The 21,162-nt window shown below is 49.5% G+C and overlaps 8 protein-coding genes across 8 annotated transcripts; 4 read left to right on the top strand and 4 right to left on the bottom strand.

The window, feature by feature from the left end:
• Nucleotides 1–197: 197 nt before the first annotated feature.
• On the bottom strand, nt 198–1,769 carry COCVIDRAFT_100336 (hypothetical protein; the record flags this gene model as incomplete). The annotated part of the gene is made up of 2 exons (XM_014700777.1): nt 198–1,008; nt 1,060–1,769. 2 exons carry the CDS (start codon nt 1,767–1,769, stop codon nt 198–200), a joined length of 1,521 nt encoding a protein of 506 aa, XP_014556263.1.
• A 2,068-nt stretch (nt 1,770–3,837) lies between these two features.
• COCVIDRAFT_100311 (hypothetical protein) lies at nt 3,838–4,305 on the top strand (the record flags this gene model as incomplete). The annotated part of the gene is made up of 3 exons (XM_014700776.1): nt 3,838–4,035; nt 4,094–4,217; nt 4,268–4,305. 3 exons carry the CDS (start codon nt 3,838–3,840, stop codon nt 4,303–4,305), a joined length of 360 nt encoding a protein of 119 aa, XP_014556262.1.
• A 1,014-nt stretch (nt 4,306–5,319) lies between these two features.
• On the top strand, nt 5,320–6,571 carry COCVIDRAFT_100189 (hypothetical protein; the record flags this gene model as incomplete). Its single annotated transcript, XM_014700775.1, has 2 exons — nt 5,320–5,656; nt 5,712–6,571. The coding sequence occupies 2 exons, from the start codon at nt 5,320–5,322 to the stop codon at nt 6,569–6,571; spliced, it is 1,197 nt and encodes a 398-aa protein (XP_014556261.1).
• Nucleotides 6,572–7,793: 1,222 nt separating this feature from the next.
• Nucleotides 7,794–8,338, bottom strand: COCVIDRAFT_16335 (hypothetical protein; the record flags this gene model as incomplete). Its single annotated transcript, XM_014700718.1, has 2 exons — nt 7,794–8,241; nt 8,295–8,338. 2 exons carry the CDS (start codon nt 8,336–8,338, stop codon nt 7,794–7,796), a joined length of 492 nt encoding a protein of 163 aa, XP_014556204.1.
• Nucleotides 8,339–10,285: 1,947 nt separating this feature from the next.
• On the top strand, nt 10,286–12,032 carry COCVIDRAFT_100335 (hypothetical protein; the record flags this gene model as incomplete). Its single annotated transcript, XM_014700774.1, has 3 exons — nt 10,286–11,611; nt 11,663–11,829; nt 11,879–12,032. 3 exons carry the CDS (start codon nt 10,286–10,288, stop codon nt 12,030–12,032), a joined length of 1,647 nt encoding a protein of 548 aa, XP_014556260.1.
• Nucleotides 12,033–12,428: 396 nt separating this feature from the next.
• COCVIDRAFT_100290 (hypothetical protein) lies at nt 12,429–13,895 on the bottom strand (the record flags this gene model as incomplete). Its single annotated transcript, XM_014700773.1, has 1 exon — nt 12,429–13,895. The coding sequence occupies one exon, from the start codon at nt 13,893–13,895 to the stop codon at nt 12,429–12,431; it is 1,467 nt and encodes a 488-aa protein (XP_014556259.1).
• A 960-nt stretch (nt 13,896–14,855) lies between these two features.
• COCVIDRAFT_16332 (hypothetical protein) lies at nt 14,856–15,813 on the bottom strand (the record flags this gene model as incomplete). Its single annotated transcript, XM_014700717.1, has 3 exons — nt 14,856–15,089; nt 15,135–15,441; nt 15,641–15,813. 3 exons carry the CDS (start codon nt 15,811–15,813, stop codon nt 14,856–14,858), a joined length of 714 nt encoding a protein of 237 aa, XP_014556203.1.
• A 644-nt stretch (nt 15,814–16,457) lies between these two features.
• COCVIDRAFT_100395 (hypothetical protein) lies at nt 16,458–20,523 on the top strand (the record flags this gene model as incomplete). The annotated part of the gene is made up of 2 exons (XM_014700772.1): nt 16,458–19,682; nt 19,732–20,523. The coding sequence occupies 2 exons, from the start codon at nt 16,458–16,460 to the stop codon at nt 20,521–20,523; spliced, it is 4,017 nt and encodes a 1,338-aa protein (XP_014556258.1).
• Between the last annotated feature and the right edge of the window lie 639 nt (nt 20,524–21,162).

The following is a 21,162-nucleotide window of genomic DNA, read 5'->3' as shown; positions in this document are numbered from 1 at the left end:
GCTATTTACTGTAAATTTCATCAATTGATAGAATAGCCGGTTGATGTAAAATCTTCAGCAAGTGACTCTTGATACCATGCTCGTCTCTAATCTATCCGTTCCTATGATTCTTTTGGCAATACCTGAGGACATGCCGTGCAAAATTAAATTAGATATTATCTCACCTCTCCCACTCAAAAAAAAGAGCTAGTAGTCTTCTAAACAAACAAAGGCCCATACCCCGTCACCTCGCCCCTCTCAACATCCGCCTGCATCGGCTCTTCAAACTCGACTCCATTTGCTGCCTCGCCCTCACTAACCGGCAAAGGCATCTCCCTCCACATCCGCTGAATCCTGCTCGCACTCTTCAGAAACCTATCCTGCAACCCCACATAATCCTTCGGCGTAAGCTGTCCATTTCGCTTTTGGAACACGCCATTCACCATGACGTGTTTGATATCGCCAACATTCGCGTGGAGCATGATTGCGGCAATGGGATCGGTCCAGCCGAGGACGCTTGGGGCGCGACCGTTCCAGACGAGGATGTCTGCTTTGGCGGCTGGGGCTAGGATGCCAATGTCTGGGCGGCGGAGGGCGAGGCCGCCGTTGCGGGTTGCGAGGAGGAAGGCTTGGTTGACGGACATTGGGTTGCGGGCGGGGAGGTGGCGGCGGTTTACGACTTCTGTGTAGAGAGTTTTTCTTACGCTCTGGAGCCAGAGGCGAGCTTGGGTCAGGATGTCGGAGGAGAAGGTGAAGTGGGTGTCTATGCCTAGGGAGGCTTGGTCCATGATGAGGTGGCTGTTTGGGTGGAGGTGGCCGTAGTGCATTTCTGACTCGGGGGTTGTGGAGATGAAGTGGTTGTGTTGGCGGAGGAGCTGGGCGTCCGTGGGGGTGTGGTAGCTGGCGTGGGCGAAGATGATAGGGATGGAGGCGTTGAGGAAGTTGAAGGGTTGGAGGACCGAGGGGAAGTTGGGAGCGCCATAGATGCCGCCGTTGGCGTGGGTGGTTAGTACGGAGACGTTGTGTTCGCTGATACTTGGGTCAGTACTTGTTGGGAGATTCTTGCTTGAGTCCACTCACAGTGCGAGATCGAGGATGTGCCGCGATTCACTCTTGTTGTCGCTACTGAAGTTATCGTAGGAGATACCCAAGTTGGTGGGCGAGTTATGGAATCGTTCGTCCCTGGCCAAGTCTCGGAAAAGCTTCGTTTGCCCTTCAATTGTAAAGTTTGGATAGTTTTCGAAGTAGTACGCAAACTCAGCTCGGACACCGCTTTCAAATGTAGCATTCAGTGCTGCCATGGCATGATCTGCTGACCATGTGCAGTGCGGATAGTCCACGATAGTTGTGACACCTCCATTCAGGGCTTCATACAATCCGACCAACTGCCCAATGTACACATCCTCGGGCGTAAATGATCTAGCAGCAGGCGAGTCGGTGCCATAGCGTTGGAAGTAGGTCATGAGAGTGGTATTGGAGCCTAAGGTCTTGAAGGCCGTCTGCCAGCTGTGACGATGGGTGTCGATAAAACCTGTTGATATGATGTCGTTGGTCGCATCAATGACTTCCAAATCGGAAGGTAGGGTACCATTGTATGATCCTGAAAAGACAGCGGAGATGGTGTCGTTTTCGACAAGGACAGAACCGTTACGAATGACATTAAGGTAGTTGGCGGATGTATCCCAAGAGATTACTGTTCCGCCCTGGAATAGTGTGGCAGCACTACTGAGGGTGGCGTATGTTAGGACATAAAGAAGCCAAGGCCGGAGCACAACGTAACCAGACAGCATTTTGAAGGATCTCAATTGCGACTTGACTCTCTGAATTCAACCGAACCCCGTATCTTATAATGCATTGTATATTCCTCATGAGATGCATAACATCATATCACATCTGCCGATCTGCGAAAACAAGAGTGCTGCAATAGCTGCAGGTGCAGGTCCGATGACGTGAAGCCAAGATGAGTTTGACAAAGAGTTTTGTATACGGTCCATGTTTTGTAAAACTCTTCCACTGGCAGGAGATGGTTGCAGAAAATTCTAGTGGAGCTCGGGAAACATGAAAGATGGCAGGCAGTGGAGAGGGAGGACTTGGCAGGCGATGACGCACAGGCCAGGGTGGAGTTGGAGACTAGGCGCCAGGTCACGTGATTAGTAGGCACCGGATTACGTGAGCAGAGCACAGATTGCTTTCCCTCGGGTATAAATAGAGGGCGTCCCCCAACCTTTGTTCCTCATACTTACCTTCTTGCGATGGCCCAGCTCAAGCTTTGGGTCCATCTGATAGTCTCGTCTGCATTGCACAGCGCGGTATGGGACTGTCACGAGCTTCCTTCGGGAATCTCGGCGGGGCAATTTTTGCTGGTCGGCTTTCAAGCTTTTCATTGATCCTATCGCTTTGGCGATGTTTTGAGGAAGGGCTGCTATTAAGATGCTGAGGGTAAAGTGGTGGCTGCTGCTGTTGCGCGTTATGGGGGTTTGCGATGGCGAAATCGTATGTTATATGCTGCGAAAATCGATTCAACAATGGAGGCACACGTGTGCAATGCCCGTATACGTGTCGATAATCTTCGAAGACGATCGTTGACCTTCATTGAATGTACGCGACATGGCCAATTGGGCGCGCCAAGCGAGGCAAATGTACGCGATACGACGCGTCAAGCTGGCGGGACTGCAGACCTTCACACAAACCAACCACTCCAAGGGCCGTCCCCAACTGCACAACGACAGAAACATCCGGCGCCGTGTATTCCTTTTCGCCTCTTCGCCGATGTGTCTCTGCTTCGAACCAGACTTCTTTCGCGAATGACACTCGGACCAACAGCTACAATATCAGACCATGGACAAGAGGCGCAAAAACCAAAGATTATGTTCATGGACTTATCTTGAGACCGTAGAAAAGCTATAGTGAAGAGACATAGCCACATCCAACAGCTTACTGTAGTGTGCACGTCGATATGAGCGAAGCTGTGTATGAAAGCTCCGCGGACCTCGTACATCAACTACGCCATTACTACCCGCGTCAGCACCCAGCATGATGGACACATCTAACATCACAATTACAGTGACAGGTGCATGTACCGTGGCAATTGGCGATTCAGGTAAACAGCACAATTGTATCATCATAGACTACCAATGGAACCAGAGTCCATGAGAGAACCGACCGCTCACGATGAAAAATGGCCACCGCTTGTGCAAAGCTGTCATCTGATACAGCAATTGACTTGATCTGATAACTGCGGGGTTGCTAAATCTGAACACTCGTCCACTGCACCCACCCACTTCTGCATTGATACGGTCTCATGGAGGTTGTAAGAATTCGAGCAGGAGTTGTGAAGCCCGTGATCGGGACTTTCGGGGCCGACGTGTGGCAAAATACAAACCATATGCAGTCGTCCTGTCGTAAACACGAGTCTTCTCCAATCTCAACTTGGGTGTCTTGGGCCCAAAGTTACGTACAGGCGTTCCTCAAGCCAGCACGTCATATCCGCCATCAGATTCGCGTACTTCTAGCTGGAGTCCGCGGAATCCCGTATAATGTAGTGAATGACTACATTTCGTCACAATTAATACTAAACTGGAGATAAGCGAGACAGCCATGCACCGCATTCTCCGATCGGGGTAGGGCTGCCAATCATCAGTTGCATTGAACACTATTGCTTCTGCCTAGATGTTCTCTACTAGCGATCGAAAGGAATGTGGATGGAAAGCATCTTCATGACGCGTTGAGCTCCAGTTGTAGGCAAGATGGCGCAAAAGAAACCGCTCACTAGAACGTCATCCAGCCCTCTATACGTACATAAATCTTCATCTCAAAGGTTTCCTGGAGACCATTCACCACCATAAATACCCATTCAAGATGCTCTTCACTCCTCAAATCCGCACCATCTCACGACCTTTGATCCGACAGATACCCGTCTTCAAACAAACTTCCATCAGAATGTCTTCCACCAACCAGCACGGCCAGGGCGCTTCCCACGCCACCGGACAAAGCGCTGTCCCCGGCAAGGTCCAAGAGGCTGCCCCCAAGGGCCTTGAGGAGTCCCTTCCCGAGAGCGTAAGTTTTGACATCTACGTGGTTGTCGAATCGCACTCTCTCTAACATGCCATCGCAGGTTCACCCCACCGGCAGCAACCCAAACAGCCAGTCCACAAGCAAGACCCACGCCCTCAACGACGGCGACGACTCAATCGTCCCCAAGAAGATTCAGGAGATCGTTCCTGAGTCCGTCGAGAAGGGTGAGTACCTACAATCATGTCCAGATGATCGGTTTCTAACTTAATGAAAGCCCTCCCCAACGCCATCCACAACACTGGCAACAAGTAAACCTTTAATACCTGTATACTCCAAGAAGGGCGAAGGACCGCGTTAATGCGATGAGCTTATAATGCCACCATATATCATCTGTATATAGCCTGAATGAATTAAAGAATATTGGACAAAGCAAGTTTCACTACTGTTCGCCATGTATACTATGAAATATGGTTTGCTTACATTATTGAACTCCAGATTCCGAAAAGAATTTCTTTAGGATAGCCTATCGCATTTCTCTCACGCTCAGCATTCTACATTCACAAGAAATAACTTTTGACATCCAAACTCCCCCATACAAATTTCCCCCACTACCGCTTAACAAGTGTTAGACCTTTACTTAATTTTTTATTTTAACTATATAGTTACTATTTTAATACTTAATTTTAGTAGGTTAGGGTATGGCCTACTATTCTTTTTTAAGACAATCAATCTAATAGGCTATATAGTAAATAGAAAAAAAAAGTTAAGTTATAAATTACAGATCTAGTAAGGTTTTATACGCTCTATATTATAACTTTTAAGTACTCGCGCTATATATTTAGGCCTAAGTATAGAATTATATAAGCGGAGATTAATTTAGTTTAAGAGGTAGTAGGGAGTATAGTATGAAGAGATCGTGGCTCTTAGTCTGACGGAATACTCAGATTAGAATAGCTCCTATAGAAATACAACTCTTATTTGCAATCAGCCGCCTTTACTACGTTGTGAAAAAAATATAAGCAGTATGTATAAAAGTCTTAGATTTCTACGTAAAGATTATTATACTACAAGAGAAGATTATATGTTTAGATAACACTATTATATAGGTATATCTTGTTAGTATTACGCTGATTTGGTGGGTGTAGTTTGTATCCGTTTACTTCGTCGGACCAAGGGCATGGGCGTACCTGACGCTAGCCCAGAGCCGCGGCCAAGGTGACGTTTGTTGCCCCGCCACCCCGCCACATCTTCAACTGTTTTTCTAACCGCCATCATCATCGCCACGTTGCGACACCTGTGACACCACCCAAACCAAGATACTTCAATATGGCGTCTGCTACTGCCGCCGACATCCAGGGACCCTCTCACCCGAATCCAGAAGGGCTAAACACATCCGCAAGCACGCAATTCCCACCAATCAATATCGGCACACGCAACTCGGTTCTTGCGCAAATCCAGGCGCGCGCGGTTGAAAGAAGCTTAAAGGAAGCAAACCCTCAGAGGACCTACAATATATGCCCTGTAGTGGTTCAAGGTGACAGGGATAAAACCACGCCTTTGCAACAGTTGAGCCAAGGTGAAAATGCAAAGAGTTTATGGACCGGAGAGTTGGAGAGCATGCTGGAGTCGGGTGATCTGGACATAATTGTGCACTGTCTAAAGGGTATATGAGATCATGCATGGGATCGATCTAGGGCTGAGCTGACGGACCTAAACAGACATGCCTACTCAACTACCGGAACACCTCGAGCTCGGTGCCATTCTCGAACGTGAAGATCCTCGCGATGCCCTGATTGTCTCTCCCCGCCTACCCAAAGAAACCACATTGGCTACATTGCCTCAAGGCGCCACCATTGGAACGTCATCTGTACGCCGAGCTGCGACACTACGAATGTTATACCCACATCTGAAGTTTGCCGATTTGAGAGGCAACGTTGGTACCAGGTTAGGTAAGCTCGACGCCGAAGATTCGCCGTACTCGGCTATCATCTTAGCTGCTGCTGGTTTGAAACGCATGGGTCTTGATAACCGCATCACACAATATCTGAGTGGCAGCAATGGGGGTATGCTGCATGCTGTCGGCCAGGGCGCTTTAGGCATTGAAATCAGAAAGAACGACAAGGCCATGAAGGAGCTTTTGAGCACTATCCGATGCGAACGGACAACCAGAGCATGTTCAGCCGAGCGGACACTGTTGAGGACCCTAGAGGGAGGCTGCAGCGTACCTATTGGTGTTGAGACATCATGGAGGGGCGGGAAAGGCTTGTCCGTTGGCACACAGCCAGCAAAAGACTACGACAAGCACGGAAATGCCATGGAAGAGGAAGAGCCAGATATGGATGATCAAGAGTTGGTGTTGAAGGCTTTGGTGGTCAGCGTCGATGGCAAAGAATCCGTCACAGCCGAGGCTGCCCGAAAAGTTCGCAATGCGGAAGAGGCGGAAGAAATGGGAAGGGAAGTCGCCAAGGCGCTGATCGAAAAGGGTGCGGATAAAATCTTGCAAAAGATTAGTGTAGAGAAGCAATGGGCAGCGAAGAAGCAGCTTGAAGAGTTGAAGGCAAAGTCTGGCAGCTCATAGATTATGACGTGTTTAATCAAGAATTGAAGAGAATATTCACATGGTATTGACAGCGCATACAACCAATGAATGATGCTGGTCACGGAATTCTCAAACATCCCAATACTTGAATTTTAGGTTGTACAAACAACGTGACTGCACACTGAGAGACCTTATATATAGGAGACCCCGGTAGCCTCAGAATACATAAGGTAGAGATTGCACAACATTGCGACTCTAACAGCTTTTAGTATCTGACCTTGAATCTCAACCGCAATACGAAAACGCCATTACCTAACCACACAAATCAACATCACCAGCTCACCTTCTCCGGCGAAGACAAAGGCCTTCCAAGATGTGTGAACGGCACTGGACCCAGTACCTCCACTGCAACCACGAACACCGACCCATGCGACACACCTACCGCTGTCACCGCGTCGACGCCGATGCGCGGCCCGAGTTGTGTTCCGTGTTCAAGAAAGTAAGAAGGAAGATCAAGTATCCCGACATGTGTGATGATTGTCGGGATGCTGGGGTCGAGGTGGATGAGGGGTATAAGGCTGGAAGGTATGGGTAAGGAAGGGGGTTGCTTGGAGGGAGTAAGATATCTAGTGTATGCGATAAAGGAGTAGGTAGAAGTACATGTTAGTTTTAGGTGTAGCAGATGAAGATGAAGGGGTTGGTGGGTTTAGGAAGAATGGAATGAGTTGATCAAGGTTTATGTTGTGTCGAATATGTATGGACTGTGTCGATGTTGGGTATAGTAAGAGGCATGGAAGGTAGAATCTTTGATACCTGTGCCTGCAGAACGGCGTTGCTTTCAGATTTTACGACATATCTGGAACATGTCGCGATGGGAATTTCACAATAGAGTAGTGATAGATGGGCGTGTTGCTGTGTGAGCCTCTTGCCTGATATAGGTAGTGAGCATCGTTCTGCCTTGGCGTTGCAGGCAGTATTGATGCACTGGCGCCGCCAACTCACTCGGGAAAACTAAGGAAGGTACTTTTCTCGATTTGGCAGGAGCAGAAGGGAAGAGTAGATCATAGTGATTGGGTACTGCTATCTTTATTTCCGGTAGATACCGGTGGTGGTGTGCTGTCGTTTTGGGTCAGTGTGATGAAGGGGTGCTGCCTGGCTTGAGTGATGGTGTGCAACCATGACCGATGCAGCGGGATCAGACCTTCGTGCTTGACGTCAAGTTGGACAAAGGACCCGACAACCTGGTACCACGCTGTTACATTCAGATTGACGTGCGCCAGCACGCCGCCTTCCGCAGACATAGCGGGTGCATTGGGCAGCGGCGTGAAGTCCTGGGTAAACCTTCTCCATTGGTTGCTTGACCGATGACGGGACGTCCCGAATCCGTGTCTGTTCTCTTTTTCAAGTCATCACTTGGTTTCTTTTGCTGGTCTCGTGCTGGAATGCACTCATGCGTGGTCACGTTGAGCAAAGTCGTAGTCTGGATAACGTTGACCAGTTGTATCTTCTGCACACTGGGAATGACTGACTTGTCCACCAGTCGTTTTGTGGATGCATCATCGCTTTTATGGAAATCATAACTGAATATATGTTCCCTATCGATGTGGAGTAGCAGGCATGGTCCGTGGCGTATCATTTGCTTTTGTAGGCGTCCTCGTACTACGATCAACCTCCTCTGATCAACAGTCCTTGCGCTGGCAAAACTGCAACTAGGGTGTGTATTGTAAATTATTGGTCAAATGACACGATAAATAGACCATACAGAACAAATTGCCGCGGATAACCGGCAACAGGTAGGAATTCCATTTTCGAAGCCGTAATATGGCCAGTCAATAGGAAATGCGATTGCTATGACCGATGACCAGCTATCAAAGCTTCCAATAATATTTACGTATGTTCCTTCAAATAGGATGACAGCTGACATGAGCCAGTAAACAATCTTGGAATATTACCAGACTGGAGTTTTGCAGGCTGGATATCACAGTGCCGAGCAATAGAGAATCTTGGGAAAATTAGTTACCTTCTTCGACCAACCGAAGCTGATAAAACTACTCCATTGTTCTCAAATTCAAGTATACCCCGTGAGCCTAGATATTCCTTGATCAATACTCGAATCCAGGAGAACAGTCTCTCTGCCCCCTAGTTGAGCAAAAATACAGTCATGAAAACGCTATGACCATAGCCAGACTATTTCTTATTACGTCGTGTAACCTGATCGGGGCTATTGCTCGGAAAAATGAAATCTCATAAATCTTGCCTGTATAGGGTATAGGTGCCGAAAGGGTGATCAGTGCCCCAGCCCCCTTGCTGACAAGTTTCTGGACCAGCAAGAGAAAGTAAAATTGAAGCAAACGATTTGATCCACTGCAGTCATATTTCTATTAACAGTAAGTATCAAAAGTACTATGCTGAATATTAAGGACCACATCTGACCACTGTAATGCTAGTTCTATCAGGGATGTATTACCTACATGCACCGAATAGTTGCGTAAAGTATGTCCTAGATTGAAAGAAAAAATTCAAGTGGACAGTTATTATCGGTGAACATAACACGCCAGTGCAAAGTATGTGACATAACGACGCTGTACACCGAATACCAGTGCGGATCTAGACAGACAGCAAAAGCCATGTATCATATTCTAAGATCATACAGCAGAAGCCCCCGGGTCAAAAATTCAATATATGCAAGATCAGACTACAAAAAATCTGACAGCAGTAATCCATCATGAATCCTGATGAGAGATTGTCGGGCATGATGCACGGTGAACAGAATTTGATCATCCTCTATTTATCCCAAACGAGGCTTACCTCGCAACCACTACTATTCCGGAAACTACCGGAAACCACCGCAAAGGGCTGTTTGCATGCCACCGCTGTCGACACTCAGTGTCGCTCATATTTACTTCCTCCATTAGTCTACCAGCTTTTCCAGATTTGGTGCATCGTCAAATGCACCCTCACAATACCCTCTTCCCAATCCTTGTACTGCTCCAACAGCTTAGCATCTCCATGTTGCTTTTATTAGTCCCTCTAATCCAACTGCGCTTGCATCGGCGGCGATACAACCATCGCAAACCGCAATAAAATCTTTTCTGTAGTACCAGACGTCAAATATATCCGATGTGCCCAGCTCTACAAGATGCTTTAAACTGAGCCCATCGGGGGCCCAAAATGTTATTGACCTTTTCATCACGAGCGCTCACTCGGCCATCCGCAACAAGGAAATCCTTTGTCGAAAAAGACAGTATCAATCATGATGTTCCAGAGATCCCCCAAAATGATGCTGACGTGTGTACTGACCATTTGCCAAAATTCCGGCGCATCTGATCGATGGTACCCATCTCCCTTCGTTTTTCTTCCGTGCTTTTGAGTGACTTGCGTTCAGAGATCATGGGGTTGCAACAGTCACCAGCCAGCGCATGATGATCCACCGAACTACTCGAGATAATCCACAGTACAATCGTCAGTAGAGGTTGTATGACATCGGGGAGATGGAAATATCCGGGCACAAGACGCTCTTTCAGGTTTCTATCCTAACAATATCTCGATCATCTACAGATCTCGATGATAATCCAATGTATCCATCATCACTTCACACGCAGAGGGTGTCGTGTCTCCTCCATGACCTCAAGAAAAGAAAGAGAGAGACAAACAGCCAAACCTATAAACTCTTCCAATTAAGCACTCCAAGATTCTTCTACCAACCCATCCTTCTAACCACAACCTTCGAAGCCAGAATCAAACCTCGCAGCAATGGCCGCCCTCCTCCAACTCCACGCCATCCGCGCAAAAACAAAAGAACAACTCCGAACCCTCAATCTAACCTCGACCCCACCCCCCATCCAACCCCGCCTAAGCCCCTACGCACCCCCCTTCGAACGCGACCCAAAAGCCTTCCCGCAAGACGAAGAATCCCACGCTTCCGACCCCTCCCCCTACACCTCCCTCCCCGGCATCTCGCTCCAACCCACAAAAACGGGATCACACTTCTACCTCGTAAGCTGGGACTCAACCACAGACCCGACAAATCCACGCAACTGGTCCCTTTCCAAACGCCTGAAAATTCTTTTTCTGCTAGACTTCGTCGCTGCAATCGTAACGACAGCGAGTTCCATCGAAGCACCCGTCGCGCCGCAAAGCGCTGCGTTCTTCGGGGCCGAGGAATCGCTACATGCGTTTTGTAGTACGGGGATTTATCTCATGGGGTTTGGATTGGGCTCGTTGGTTGCGGCGCCGGCGTCTGAGATACTCGGACGATACCAGGTGTATCTGTATTCGCTGTTGACGTGCGAGTGCTGGCTTATTGGTGCGGCGCTGGCGCCGAATTTGGCGTCGTTGGCGATATTCAGGTTTTTGGCGGGGTGTTTTGCGTCTGCGCCCATGACGGTGGCGGGGGGGAGTATGAGCGATTTGTGGTCTACGCGGGAGATGACGTGGACGTTTCCTTTGTTTGGGGCAGTGTGTTTTGGGGGACCTGTATTGGGGCCTTTGATTGCGAGTTATATTGGAGAGAGCGAGGTTGTGAGTTGGCGGTGGGCTGAGTGGATAATTGTGGTTCTGACGGGCGTTTGTATAGTGGTTGTTGCGATGGCGATGGAGGAGACGTATCCGCCACAGCTGCTGAAGTTGAAGGCGAAGCAGTTGAGGAAGTTTACGGGGGAGAGGCGGTTTAAGACGGCGAAGGAGGATGAGGATGAGGGGCTGGGGAGTAAGCTCAAGAAGAACTTTACAAGGCCGTTTCGTTTGGCGCTGGAGCCGATTGTGGTTCTGCTGACGTTCTACAACACGCTTGTGTATGTGGTGTTGTTCACGTTCCTTGTGGGTTACCCATACACATTCCAAAAGACTTACGGAATGAGCCAAGGGCTGAAGAATTTGTGCTTCCTTGGTTTGTTGTTCGGTATCATGCTATCGGCAGCTCTCATTCCCTTGATTTGGACAAAGACAGAGCGGCTGTGCCGCGAGAAAGGAGATGATGGGTCGGGAAAATCGATTCCCCAGGAGTCACGACTGATGTTTGCGATGTTCGGAGCGCCATTCTTACCGATCGGGCTCTTCTGGATGGGCTGGACAAGCCATGTAAGTACAGAGCCATATATGCTTCTCTATCGGTTTATTGACGTAAAACAGGAAAGTATATCAGTTTGGTCGCCACTTGCCGCCTCGGTCGTCATTGGTTTCGGTACGGTATGCATATTCATGAGCACCTACCTATATATCATCGACAGCTATCAGATGTATGCTGCATCTGCACTGAGTTTCCAGAGTACGGTACGCTATGTTATAGCCAGTGTCATGTAAGTTTTTAGTTTTGGACATGCTCGTCGTGGGACTGACTGAGATTAGGACAATCGGCGGTACAACAATGTACAGGGACATTGGGACGAACTGGACGCTAACCGTGCTTGGGTGTATTGCCATAGTCGTTACTCCTGTTCCATATGTTTTGTACCGCTATGGCGTAATCATTCGCGGGAAGAGTAAATTTGCTATTAGATAGTTGAGACTCCAAGTATCAGGAAAACATAGAAATACTATTAGGTGTTAGATCAGACAAGTTTCATAGTTGGCTGCCAGTCTTACATTCGCGACATTGATGATTGCAGAGGCGTGGATGCTGGGCCGAAAGAACATTTGGTGATCGCAATTACTGCAACAACAGTAACATCCCAGATTGAATGAATTGCTCGTCATGACCATTGAAGGAAGGTGTAAGAAATCAGGAAAAGTTCTCATAAGGATAGCAATAGGTGTGTATAAATGTTGTGAGATGATTCCAGGATATGAAAAACTATGTTACAACTAGAAATGACCGTGGGTATCGTAAAGAGAGCGAATGCGCTTAAAAAACCACATAAAAAAGGCTCCTTGAAGGTCTCTGATAATGAAAAAAAACTTATTGTTGTGGTTTGTATACCATGCCGCCGCTCCTTGTATAAACATCAGTGCTTGCTGGTCCGGCCCACCGCCTGCTCGCTTCTTCCCTACCCTTTACTTCCCTCTCATTTTGTACAACAACACAGCAGCAACAGCAACATCCTCTTAGTAGATCGCTACCAAGACTGCCTTTAATTTTATATGCTCTTCGGATGCGAGTCCGCTGTAGCATTGGAAAAAGCCACCATAAACCGCATGACAGACCCATAACGATGCAGTGTCCGTTAGTGGTGCTGTGACCCAACATGTCTGTCGGGTCATTCTTTGCAGACTTTTGAGATAGGCGATACGAAGTTCTCCCATAGACGATGCAGGGGCAGAAAAGACCGGTAAAGCATGTAGCCGGTTCTGGACTACATGCGCAAAGACCGTTTGACCATTCATGGGAGCTTTCAGATTCCATATTTGGATGCGAAATTTGACCCGGTTGGTGTGCAGCAAAGTCCAGGCCGTTGGGACCGTGAGCAGCATCTGGAGAGAAGACAGCGTGCATATTATTGGTTTGGCCTGTTACGAAGCCATGAGGCGAATATGGTTCGTGTGCATATGATGCTTGATTCGTAGGAGAGACAGCAACTTGTCGTGGTTGCTCTTTGTGCATGGAGTTGGCTGAAATGGGGGTCATTGGTGCTTTTTGTGGTAGCGGTGACGTCTGATGGGTTCCTGATGGTGGAGTAGGGGGAATGGTGGGCATAGTGTGCACCCGTACGTTTGTGTTGATGGGCGATAGGTTGCTCATTTGTCGTGCGTGTCTACTCTGCTGCTGTGTATTTGCCTGCGAGCTTTGATGGACGGGTTGCGGATGTGGTATCGGCGATACAGGAGAGTATTGTTGAGTTTGGGGATACGAAGAATGCTGAGGCGAGACTGGCGACACAGGAGACTGTACTTGTTGCTGCACGTGAGAGTGCTGTATGTCAGCCGCATGAGATTGGGGCGGAACAACCGGAATTTGCGCATCAAGCATCGACTGAGGGCGCGGGTCGATTGGTGTGTACCCCACCGGTGACGTCGGAAGAGATATGGGCATAGAATGTGGCATCGGAGGGTCACTTGGAGAGGACGTGTATACGAATGCGCGCATCTCTGCCGGTGTCTGGGCGTAAGAGAAATGACGTGACGCATCTGTGTCGACACGTTGCTGGGGCTCTTGCTGGTGTTGTTGCGGTAGCGGTTGCGGCTGATGGTGCTGATGCTGATATTGCTGCTGTTGCTGTTGCTGTTGCTGATACTGCTGATGGTGCTGTTGTGTTTGGTACTGCTGCGTCGCAAGCTGCTGAGGCTGGTGCTGTGGAGCTTGCTGCTGTCTCTCTTGATAGGGTGGAACCTCGTCGTCCAAGGGCTGCTGCCATGAGAAGCGGGTGTGCTGTCGTGAAGTCATCTGAGGCTGAGCTTCCTGACTCCGTCCGTAATTCCTGGGGTCCATGTTGTGCAAACAAGCTAAAACGAGCCTCTTCTAAACTTGGTGGACTGGTCGGTGAACGGGAAACGAGGTGTATCGACGCTGTATCTCAAGATGCCATTGATTTCAGGTGCAGTGAGTAAACAAGACTTATGGGATAGCTGGCTATAAACTCCTAGAGCGTGGGATGTGGAACACGATCCAGCTGGGGGCAAGGAGGCCTGATATTGGGGCCAGTGGTCTGTACATCGAGTCCATAGCTGCACAAGTACCAACCCGAGCAAAAAGGCCGCACTGGAATGGAGCCGCTTCGCGCTCTGGTTGGCTCTTGGCTGTGCCTCATGTCGTAGGCGAGTGGTATTGCGAAAGCAGATTCGCAGAGCTCCCGCCGTAAGATGGACCTCTTTTTAGACGTGCAGCTGAGGCGCAGGCGTGGCCAATTGGAGAGGAAGTTGACGTGTGACAAGGTTGTGGAGCGAGATGGTGGGCGCTTGCGGGTGTCTCGGCTCCACTACGCCCGGCCAATCAGCAATTCGCCTCGTCCACCTCGCGCCTTTGCGGACCGCTGTGGGGTGGCTCTGACCCAGGCACCTTGACGCAACTGGCGAGCATTGTTGGCATTATCCCAGGCCAAACAAACTCACGCACAGCCTCAGTGGCGGAGATAAGTACATGTTTGAGTCAGTCTTGATCCTTTCAACACGATTATTTGAGGCCTAGAACTGCCGCTCTCAACGACCCGCTTCACCTAGGTACGTACACCTTCACTGCATGTCTGCACTGACACGAGTCATTTCGCGGAAAGATGCCGAGCAAGCTTCCTCTTCATCTGCGCCTCGGTTGATACATGTTGGAAAGACAAGAGTGAGTATTCATGTAATTGGATGATTTAATAACACACATTATACAAGGGAGGCGCCGTCCATCGTTGCCTCGAAGCTTCTCAGGCAATCCAGATGGAGAGGATATGAAGATGCATCATGCTTATGCGTCCTTGTCGACCTTGGTGTTACCACGCTCCTCCTTGTTTTCCGCGCCAGGACGATCGGTCGAGACGGTTCCTTGCAGCTTAGCGGTTTCAGCAACGCCCTCACCCTTCTTGCTCTTCTCAGAGTGTTCGGAAATCGGCGAAGTGTGTTCGGTGTTGTCGTTGGACAAGCCTTTTTGCTTGCCAGAGGTCTCGTTGGTGCTCTTGGTCTCCTCTTTGCGGGGGTCGGGCTACACACGTTAGCACAGTCTCTCTTCGGTCTTGGGTCTACCAACCTTGTCAGACTCATCAGGAGACTGCTTGTCCTTTTCCTCGCTGTTCTCCTTGGTGGGCTTGGAAGGGTCCTTGTGCTCGCTCTTTGGCTTTTCCTCCGACTTATTCTTGGATTCCTCCTTGGGCTCTTCCTTGGGCTCCTCCTTGGGCTTATCGTCTGCCTTCTTTACGACCGAATCAGTACCATGCTTGGGGGCATCTCCTTCGCCGTGGGGTTCACCGAGAGGGTGGTGTTCGGCGCCGTGGTTTGTATCTTGGTTGATGACAACATAGAGACCGACAGCAGTGCCGATGACAGCTGCGCCTATCCTTGAGGATCAAGTCAGCATGCGTTCGGCGAGGACAGTTGTGCTCAAGAGGTATATGTATATCCTTGCCAAGAACTGTACCGGCTCTTCGGACAAAACAACAAAAGAAACCCATCACAGTTGAGCTTGCTCCATCGAGATTGTGTCTACAATTGATATACATTCGTCTGGATAATAGCAGCAAGACATCTTTGACATACCATGGGACGTCACTGCTCTTCGTCTCACCATGCGAGCCGTGGCCGCTGGCGTAGGTTCTGCGCTGCACAGCTCGTTGCCATGGCTGGAGCTCGGCGGCGCGGATATACTTGGTCGGGCGCGCAATTCGTGCAAAAGAGGAAGCGCGGGATGCGGAAGATCTTAAGAAGGACATGATGAAGCTTAGGTGGGCTAATTAAAGCTTGCGACGGGCAATTGATAGGAGAATCGTAGTTATGATGCGCGTAGAGTAGAGATCAGGTCATGAAGGCGAGAATTAATCGGTACGTCACTTGAGTGCGTCTAGCCCTACCGGCTCTAGTTGGTCACGTGCACCTGCGGCGACACGGCAGAGCATACCAGGCCGGACATTGCGCCATCGCGACAGGTGACTTCGTTTTGTAAAGCAACACGGGATTAGAGCCGACTAGTTGTCGCGTAAATTGTTTTTTAGTAGTACTGTCGTGTTCACAGTTGCGAGAGATGCATTCGTCTGATACTCGTTCCGCCGTGTCTTGACTGCTATGGACACGACGGCCGTGCGCATGGTTCGAGCTCTCGAAAGCAACGCGCAGGCAACGACAGCCCATTCACTTCGATAGAAGCTTCTTTTGCTCCGTAGCGGCCAGTGGTGCCTTCACCACCTAACAATTTTACCACCAAACTCCCAGCTCCTCGCTCTCAATTTCTTTCCTTCGTTCTTGCTCTCCTTCTGTCTTCCCGCATCAGCTTATAACCCCAACCCCAACCCCAACCCCAACCCCACTATAGCTGCCCCGCCTGCCAGTGACAACAGTAGACCTCACAACACCACACACCATGGCGCCCTCGTCGGTCCCGCCCAACCCGACCGCACACAATGTTGCCCAATTGTTGCCGCGATTTGTCGACGATGACCCCGACTTCCGCTTCATGGCCTTGAGTGACCTGCACGACATTCTCGTTGTCGCTCACCCTGGCCTTCTCCTTCACGATGACGTTGTTGCAGCAAAGACTGTCGAAGGCCTGCTCACAACGCTTGTCGATACGAACGGCGAGGTTCAGAACCAGGCCGTCAAGTGTCTTGGCCCGTTTGTGAACAAGATCAGCGACAAGACGTTGCCAGTCATGATTGACAAGCTCTCGACGCTTCCCACAGGCAATACGGTCGACCAATCAATACCCGCTCTTGCTCTTCGCGAAGTCGTCGTCTCCCTCCCACGCCCCGTCCACGGTGCTGCGCGTAGCAAGGCCGTCGTAAACGCATACAGCGCCATCAGCAGGGTACTCATTCCTCGTTTGATCGGATACAACGTTATACCCCCAGCACAACAGGGTCTTACGCAGCCACCCAAGGGTATGCTGCAAGAGGATTTGGACAAGGGAACAGACAGCAATGCCATCGATGTGCTGACCGAGGTTGCCCGGTGCTTCGGCTCCATGTTGCAGGATGTTGAGATCCAGGCGCTGCAGCAGATTACATTCGCTATTCTTGAGAATGACAGGGCAAGCTCCATGATGAAGAAGAAGTCGGTTACTGCCATCTCCACACTAGCTGGCTACTTTTCCGATTCATTGCTGAGTGGTTTCCTATCCAAGATGATTGAGCTTCTACGTGACCCGCATCTTACTCGCAGCAAACGAAAGCTGTATATTACTATACTGGGATCTATGGCACGTTCTATTCCACGGAAATTTGGTCCGTATCTCAAGACTCTGGGGCCTTTCGTCTTAAGCGCGTTGAGCACCGAGGAACAAGCCGAAGAGATGGACGTATCCGATGATGAGGGAGAGCGCGACCCAGAGATCGACGAGGTTCTTGAGGCTGCCCTCATTGCGCTGGACGGCTTCCTTGTTTCCTGCTCGAACGACATGCGTGCATACACCGAAGAGACGATTGAAGCCGCGACACGATACCTAAAGTACGACCCAAATCTGGCGCAAGATGACGAAGATGACGATGATATGCCAAGTGACGAAGAAGACGCATTGGAGGGCGAGGACTTTGAAGAAGAAATTGGCTACGATGACGATGATGATGCCAGTTGGAAGGTCCGTAGGTGTGCAGCCAAGGTTCTGTACACACTCATTTCGACACGGAGCAACGGCGATCTTCTTGAAGATGGGACTCTCTACAGTCGAGTCGCACCAGCACTCATCGCACGGTTTAAGGAACGCGAAGAAAACGTTCGCTTGGAGGTTTTGGCTACACTATCCAACTTGGTGAGGAAATCGGGTGACGGTCCCTCGCCAGTCAAATTCGCTGATGAGCCAACTCATGGCGGTATGATGTTACCACCAAGCAAGAAGCGCCGCCGTGGTGGCAGTGATGCAAGCATGTTCGATCTTCAGGAGAGTTCTTCCTTATCTATGGGTTATTCTTCACCTGCACCAACCGGCACTCCTCCAGCAGGTCCTCGGGCTAGCTTAGCAAAACTCAGCCCAGACATCGTCAAGGGTGTTGCGCAACTACTTAAGCAGACATCTTGTCCACCGACTACTAAGCAAGCATCCATTTCATTGATCAAAGATATCGTCATCACTCAGCGTGGCGGTCTTGACGGCTATCTGAGTCAGCTTATCAGTCCTGTTGTAGAAGCTGCAAAGACTACTGGAGGATCATCAAGCAGTGCTTCGGCAACAGCCAACAGTTTGCGAACTCAAGCTTTGCAGCTGATAGGGGCGATAGCAGATACCCACCCGTCCAAGTCTATCCAGCCGTATCTGGAATCCATTGTTGATGCACTTCTTTGTGGCGTCAAGGAGAAGTATAGCAAGCTATCTATTGAGGCTCTTGCGGCAGCCGAACAGGTCATCAAGGCGCTTACACCACCTCGATCCGCTGCGTCAGGCACGGAAAACCGTCAATATCTGGAGTCCCTTTATGAAGCGCTGGTTAGTAGGATATCAGCAAACGATGCAGATGTTGAAGTGCGCCGGAGTGCCATCCATGTCCTTGGACTACTTCTAGGTCGAAGCTCAGGAACCGAGGGCTTGCTTGCCTCGGATAAGCGAACGGCTGGACTTGAACTTTTGGCTGAGCGCCTGAAGAATGAGCTTACTCGCCTTGCTTCGGTCCGCGCAATTGACTCAATCGCTGCCCATACAAAGGCAAAAGATGAGCTGTCAGCCAAGTGGGTGCAGAGCGTCGCAATGGAACTTGGTGCACAATTGCGAAAAGCCAGTCGTGCTCTACGTGGTGCAAGCTTGAGTGCACTCCGCACCCTCGCACTGAACCCACATTCGCGGAGTCAACTCGATAATCAGACTCGGATGCAGGTAGTCGATATGCTGTTGCCATTACTCAACGCAAACGACCTTCACCTCCTAGGTCCTGCTCTTGTCATTCTCGCTACCTTTGTCAAGGACGATGCACAAGCTATCATGACACCAAGTCTTACCGCCGCGCTATGTCAGGTTGCTCAAGGTTCCATTAGTGGAATGCCACTCGATGCATTACTCAAGCTTGTCCGTGCCATAGGTGAGCAGCGCGTAGGAAAAGAGTTGATGCAAGCTCTGTTGCAACAAGTTGGTGTGTCCGGACATGCAGAGGTCGTCGGCAAAGTTATTGGCAATCTACTTGTGTATGGCGGCGACAGTGTCGGTGTGAAGCTCGAGCAGTTTGTCACTGAGCTTGAGACTGCGCAGGACGACAAGCGTCAGTGTCTTGCCCTTGTCGTACTTGGAGAATCCGCTCTACGACTGGGATCGCAATCGACCATTGATCCCAAACTGTTCATCAAATATTTCTCTGCAAAGTCTGAGAACGTGCCTCTTGCAGCCGCCGTTGCGCTTGGAAGAGCGGGTGCTGGAAGCGTCAGCAAGTATCTTCCCGTCATATTGTCAAACATGGGTCAGCCCTCAGCTCCCCAGTACTTGTTTTTGCACGCTGTCAAGGAGATTCTTCAACATGATGACACAGAATCGGAGATTATTCCGTATACTGACACATTGTGGCAAAACCTCGTTGCCGCTTCTCAGCTTGAAGACAACAAGGCGATTGGTGCAGAGTGTATCGGCAGACTAACCATCATCGACCCGAAGACGTACCTCCCTCAGCTCCAGGTAAGACAGTTCCACCCCTCAAATATTCCAAAACTTACCGATCTTCTAGGCATTCTTGAACGACCGCAAGGAAAGTTTGCGAGCTATGGTCATCTCTGCATTGCGCTACACTTTCACCGATACCGATGAAGCCTATGACGAGTACCTCAAGCCAATTGTCGTACCTATGCTTGTTCAGATGCTCAATGAGCCGGATCTGGAAAACCGCCGCTTAGCCCTCATGACCTTCAATTCTGCGATGCACAACAAGCCGGACATTATCCTGCCTGCCCTCGACCAGTTGCTGCCTCTTGCCATGAAGGAGACGGTTGTAAAACCTGAGCTCATACGTGAAGTCCAAATGGGTCCGTTCAAGCACAAGGTTGACGACGGTCTCGAAATCCGCAAGAGTGCATATGAGACTTTATACGCTCTTCTCGAGAAAGCTTTTGCACGATTGTCGCCTATTGAGATCTCTGACTTCTTCGATCGTATAGTTGCCGGTGTCACTGACGAGCATGACATCCGGATTCTTTGCAATCTCATGCTTACAAAGCTTATGGTGATTGCTCCCGACCAAGTGCATTCGCGCCTTGAATCGCTTGCCGAAAACTTCCGGACTGTGCTTGCCGTCAAAGCAAAGGAAAACGCTGTCAAGCAAGAGATCGAAAAGATCAACGAAGGTGCCAAGGGCGTACTCAAGATTTCACTCCAAATCAACAAGCGAATGGGCACCGAAGCTGGCACACCACAGGACGACCCACAATCACGTGTCTGGGCACAGTACTGGGAATATGTCTCAAAGGAACATCAGAACGGACTTAAAGCTGTGGCGGAGGAGCTTAAGGAGCGCGACCGCTGATCAGGCTATCGTTCTGTTGCATGTAGCCTAGGCTTGCAGCAATGGAGGATTGTTACGTACTCGCCAACGTAAGACTGCATTTCAGTCCAGACATTGTCAGATCGTTACTTGAGTTGGACATCGGGAAGATCATGTATCAAGCCGACTCTACTGAAAAGAGAAGTTTCGAGGGGAGATGAAGTGTGTTGCGTTGCTGTGATTGACCTCGGGATATGCATCTTTCATCATCAATTGGCATTGTATTAAACAATAATAAAACAATAAAAAGACGCATAATTACGAATACTATACGGTTGTAATGATGTATAGAGTGAAGTTTGCAGTAGGTTTTGTGAAATAGCGTAGTTCTTACGAAAAACGCATTTTACTATTCCGATTGTTGGAGCGGAGATTGACTATTCCAAGTAATTGTAGTATGACAGACTGGACAGTGTCATCAACTCACACCTTTTCTCTCTCCCATCTCGTGTTATGAACACCGCTCAAATAAAATACATCTCATTAATCAATCTAACATAGGAAACATGGATACACGGCCTCTAACAGCCCACTATGGCAGAACCCCACCACAGCCCGGACCGACGACCTGTCATACTACTATCCACGGCCCATATACCTTTTCCAAACACTACATCCTAT

This window comes from Bipolaris victoriae (genome assembly GCF_000527765.1).
Source record: "Bipolaris victoriae FI3 unplaced genomic scaffold scaffold_46, whole genome shotgun sequence".
Lineage (NCBI taxonomy): Eukaryota > Fungi > Ascomycota > Dothideomycetes > Pleosporales > Pleosporaceae > Bipolaris > Bipolaris victoriae.
This window is presented reverse-complemented; position numbering and strand designations above follow the sequence as displayed.